At 47.9% G+C, this 5348-nt stretch overlaps 1 protein-coding gene across 1 annotated transcript; it reads left to right on the top strand.

The window, feature by feature from the left end:
* Window positions 1-1861: 1861 nt before the first annotated feature.
* Window positions 1862-4438, top strand: LOC144717111 (pentatricopeptide repeat-containing protein At5g08305-like). Its single transcript, XM_078592430.1, has one exon. The coding sequence runs from the start codon at window positions 2012-2014 to the stop codon at window positions 3596-3598; it is 1587 nt and encodes a 528-aa protein (XP_078448556.1). The 5' UTR covers window positions 1862-2011; the 3' UTR covers window positions 3599-4438.
* Window positions 4439-5348: the final 910 nt, after the last annotated feature.

Raw genomic sequence — 5348 nt, 5'->3', positions numbered from 1 at the left:
ATATTTATCCTATAAGTAGGATCAGATAGTGTTATTCTATTGAGATAATTAGACATCCATCTTGACTATCCATCGAATAGGAATATTTAGAATATATGTTTAAAGATTAGCAATCACTGTATTATGATCTCATCACAATTCACTAAGTCATTGCACATATTCATAGACTATATTATAAACAACACACTGAAATACCAATGAACTAATATTTTATTCAATGAACTTAAATAAAACATTGTGGTGTGATTTGGCTTGACAATAACATAATATCGATCACACCCTACATTAGAGAGAGAGAGGCAGAGGGGAAGAGAGAACAGTTGAGAGCCAAAGGAGAGGCAAGGGTCAAATGAAGAAAGAGAGAGAGAGAGAGAATGAGATAGATAAAAAGATAATGAGAGAGAATGAGCAAGAGAGAGCGCAATTGAGAGAGAGACAGAGCAAAAGACAGAGAGCCAAAGGAGATAGAGACAAAGAGAGAACAAGCAAGAGAGTATAAGGAATGAGATAGAGAGAGAGAGAACGAGAGAGAGAACGAGAGAAAGAGAGAGAGAGAATGAGAGAGAGAACAAGAGAGAGAGAATGAGAGAACGTGAGAGAGCGAGATGGAGAGAGAAAGAAAGAGAGTGAGCAAGAGAGAGACAGGGAGGAATATATCTCTCACTCTATCTCCCTTTTCTCTCTTAGTCTCCTTATCCATCTCTTTCTTGTTCTCTCTCCCTCCTCTCTCAGTCTCCCTATCTCTCCTCTCTCTCTCTCAATCTCTCTTTCTTCATCTTCTCTCTCGGTCTCCTTATCTCTTTCTTTCTCGTTCTCTCTCCCTCTTCTCTCTCAATCTAATTTTCTCTCACTCTCTCTCCCTCTTATCTCTCTCGTTCTCCCTTTCTCTTATCTCTCTCTCTGCTTCTCTCTTGGGCTCTCTTGGTCTCTCTCTCCCCCTTCTCTCTCTTGGTTTCTCTTTCTCCCTCTTCTCTCTCTTGGTCTCTCTCTCTACCTCTTCTCTCTTGGTCTCTCTCCCCCTCTTGTCTCTTTTGGTCTCTCTCTCCCCCTTCTCTCTCTTACTCTCTCTCCTCCCTCTTCTCTCTCTCAGTCTCGCTTTCTCCTCTCATTCTTGGTTTCTCTCTCTCTCCGCTCTCTCTTGGTCTCTCTATTTTCCTCTTCTTTCTTTTGGTCTCTCTTTCTCTCCTCTCCCTCTGTCTCTCTCTCTCTCTCTCTCTCTCTCTCTCTCTCCCTCTCACTTCCTCTCGGTCTTTCTGGTCCTCTCTCCATCTCTCTCTATCTTCCCCCCTTCCTTGGTCTCTCCCTCTTCCTCTTTTCTCTGTCAATCTCTCTTTTTTTTCTCTCTTTCCCTCTTTTCTCTCTCTCTCAATGCCACTTCCTCTTTTTCTCTTTCTTTCATCATTGGAAATCTGTAGCACTATCATCTGTGAGGGGCATCCCATCACGTCACCCATCTGAGAGCCCCATCACCTGCCATCCATTTTCAAAAAAAATCAGTCACCATCACAAGGCTTAGTTATGTATTAAAATTTATTTAAAATATATTTTTAATTTGTACATCAGATATTAAAAATATCGATATCTGAGGTCGATATCTCATATCGTTATCCAACCTATGAGACGAGGAAGAATACCAATAGGGGGATGGATAACGGTATCAGATATCGGTTCTAAAGCGACCGAGATCCAAAATCATCATCCAGCATCAGACTATCGGTATTAATGGATATCGGAAAGTTCATTTTTAAGATCTGGTTCAAAATCCGATATCCCACTTCCGTATCCGATATCGTCATCCTTCCCGAGAGACGGAGGCAGACGACGACATCGAGACAGATCACTATATTAGATATCTGTACTATAGCAACAGATAGCCGGGTGGCCACTTCTATCCGACATTGTTCAATCGAAGAATCCCCGATACAGTGCAAAAATACTTCTAGGAGAAGAGCAGGCTTCAGGGCGATATTCATTTACGCCAGTACATGCAAGCGAAGGACGATGAAGGTGAATGGCAAGCTTCTCAGTCCAGCGCCTGGCCGGGCTCCTCGACCGCTGCAAATCCATGGCAGAGCTGAAGCAGATCCTCTCCCAGATCGCCCTCCAGGGTCTTCTCCAAGACAGCTTCCTCGCGTCCAAGCTCCTCCTGTTCTCCGCCATTTCCGACTCAGGAGACGTCGACTTCTCCTGCCAACTATTCCGCTGTCTCCCCAGCCCGAGCCTCTTCGTCTGGAACACGCTCATCAGGGGCTTCTCAAGAAGCGCTGACCCCAACCGCGCCATCTCCCTCTACTCCGAGATGCTTCTCCGAGGGCCTCGCCCTGACAACCTCACATTCCCCTTTCTGGCTAAGGCATCCGCAAGAATCTCCTCTCTCCAACTCGGAGCCGCTGTCCACGGCCAAGCCGCCCTCCTCGGCCTCGACTTCGACGTCTACGTTCGGAATTCCCTCCTCCATATGTACTCCTCCTGCGGGGAGATCTCCGCTGCCCAGAAGCTGTTCGATGAAATGCCGCACCGTAATTCTGTTTCTTGGAACTCGCTCTTGCATGGGTATGCCAAGCGTGGGGACTTGATCTCTGCCCGGAAGCTGTTCGATGAAATGCCTAACAGGGATGTGGTCTCTTGGAGCGCTCTAATTGATGGGCATGTTAAGGCCGGCGAGCACCGGGCAGCGCTGGGGGTGTTCCAAAGCATGCAAGCTGGCGGCGTGGCGCCGAACTCGGTCACCATGGTTAGCGCCCTCTGCGCCTGCGCCCACCTCGGAGCTCTCCACCATGGCAGAAGACTGCACCAGTTTGTGGAGGACGAAGGCCTTCATCTGAGCCTTCCCCTGGCGACTTCCCTGGTGGACATGTATGCCAAGTGCGGCGCCATGGACAAAGCTGCCGAGGTCTTCCGCTTGGTGCCGAAGCCTAAGGCTGATGTTCTCTTGTGGAACGCCATGATAGGTGGGCTGGCGAGCCATGGCTTTACCACAGGGGCTCTGGAGTTGTTTGAAGAGATGAAGATGGGGGGGGCGAAGCCAGATGAGATCACTTATCTGGGCTTGCTGGCCGCCTGTGCACATGGCGGGCTGGTGGGCAAGGCCTGGGTATTCTTCAGAGCATTGGAGAGTCCTCACATTGAGCATTATGCATGCATGATGGACGTGTTGGGGCGGGCCGGCCGAGTGGAGGAGGCGGTGGGGTTGATGAGTACAATGGCAGTGGAGCCGGGGGGGTCTGTGCTTGGCGCGCTGCTCAGCGCCTGTGCCAGCCATGGTTGGGTGGAGCTGGGCATGGCAGTGGGGAAGAGGCTTGTCGAGCTTGAGCCGGAGCATGATGGGAGGTACGTGGGCTTGTCCAATGTCTACGCCTCGGCTCGGCGGTGGGATGAGGCCAGGAGCATGAGGCGAGCCATGGATGAGCAGGGAGTGAAGAAGGCGCCAGGGTTCAGCTCTGTGGAGGTTGATGGTGCCGTTCACTGGTTCATGGCGCACGACCGGGTTCACCCTTCCTCGGCTGAGTTGCGGTCTCTGTTGGGCTCTATGGCCAAGATGATGAAGGTTGAGCTCTGCAGTCCCATCCTTGGGGAGGAGGATGAAGATAAAGGTTGAAGATTTCAGGGGTTTCCTATGAAGGAACAACACCGCCCTTGTCTAGAAGGCTGAGGCCAGGGGATTTGACTATGCATCTTGCCTCCATCATCTGCCTCACCCTGCCGGCTTCCTCCCACTTCCTGGAAGCCATGTATATGTTCGACAGCAGGACGTAACTGTTTGAGTTCAAAAAGAGCTCAAAATATGCAGCAGGCGAAATTGAAGCAGATGATGATGATGATGATGATGATATGGATTATAATGATGGCGAAGAGGCCTCGGCAAATGATTTCAGCAAGAATGGGAACACGAAGTTGTTCGGTTGAATACCTGTCGGAGAAGTTCAGGGTTGTTGACATTAATGTCATCAAGTGCCACTACTAATGATATTATTTTATCCAACTCTCGGGGAGTTAGATTATGGGAACGGAGACCTCAGATGGTACGTGAAGGAGGAGAAGATCCTGAAGCAGAGGGAGGCTTTGGCTGAAGACCCTTTCAGTATCTAATGTTATATTTTTTCAATTAATGTCTATTTTGGCAGTAGTCTTCTGGCACATATTCATTATGCTGTTCCCGTCAAGGAAGTGTGGAACCGCCTCTTTCTGTTCGTCCTTTGCTTCTCTAATGAGGGAAAATTATCAATGTGGTAAGTCCTCCATGGCTTTTTTTCCTCATAAATTTCTTCCTGTCCCATATTTGCTTAGATACTTTGAAGTGAGGATGAAGGATTGCTTCCTGCTCGAAACTTGTGCCTAAATTCGTTTAAGAACTCTCGCTCATAAATTCGTTTGTCCAACTGTTAATTTTTTTCCTACTCAACCTTATAATTCTTCAGAAAGGGGTGTTTGTCTTAAATTTCATTATTTATGTCGGTGATGATAATACAAACAGCTCTCTCAGTACATAGAATGCCACTAGGCTTCTTCGACGGAGATGGAGCATCATCCGTTGTGTCTGATTTCATCATCTGTCACTATCTGGATGGACTGACGGATGACTGAACGAATTGACTTCCCACGTCAGTTATCAGTCACCCGTCATGGATGACGGAAATGACGCAACGAATGACAGAAGATGACTGATGACGGATTGAATGACAGTATGGATAATATTTTAAAAATGTAATAATAATGTTTTAATGTCTATCATCATCTTCTTCTCTCTACTCTCTTCCATCCCTTCTGGAGCTCTTGCTCCTCCGCTGCCATCTGTGTTTCATCTCTCTCTCTCTCTCTCTCTCTCTCTCTCTCTCCCTCTCTCTCTTTCTGTGCTTCGCTCCATCTCGCGCTTTTGCTGTCTTCCGCGCTCTCTTTCATCCTATCTCTTGCTCCATCTCTCACTGTCTGTCTCCCTCACCCTCTTTCGTTCTTTCTCTCGTTCCATCTCTCACTCTCTCTGTCTCACTCCCTCTCTTTTGCTCTCCCGCTATTAGTCTCTTCCCACACCCTCTCTCTCTTGCTTCATCTTTCACCATCTCTGTCTCCCTCACTCTCTTTCATTCTCTCTCTCTTCCTCTCTCTATCGCTCTCTCCCTATCTCTCTCTCTCTCTTTCTTGCTCCTTCGCTTCATCTATCTCCATCTCTGACTCCCTCGATCTCCTTTGTTCTCTTTCTCCATTGCTGTCTCTCTCTATATGTTGCTCTCTTGCTCTCTCGATTTCTCTGTATATTGCTCTCTTGCTCTCTTTCTGTCTCTCTTTCTCTCTCGCTCTCGGCTCTTGAGCTGTCGTTCTCTCCTTTCTTTCTCTCTTCAGCTCTCCCTCTC

Source organism: Wolffia australiana, chromosome 2, assembly GCF_029677425.1.
Source record: "Wolffia australiana isolate 7733 chromosome 2, ASM2967742v1".
Lineage (NCBI taxonomy): Eukaryota > Viridiplantae > Streptophyta > Magnoliopsida > Alismatales > Araceae > Wolffia > Wolffia australiana.
The sequence above is the reverse complement of the archived record's forward strand: the minus strand, read 5'-3'. Positions and strand labels throughout refer to the sequence as shown.

What these genes read in the sequence shown, in the direction of transcription:
- LOC144717111 (XM_078592430.1), top strand. Translation starts at nt 2,012, where the DNA reads ATGGCAAGCTTCTCAGTCCAGCGCCTGGCCGGGCTCCTCGACCGCTGC.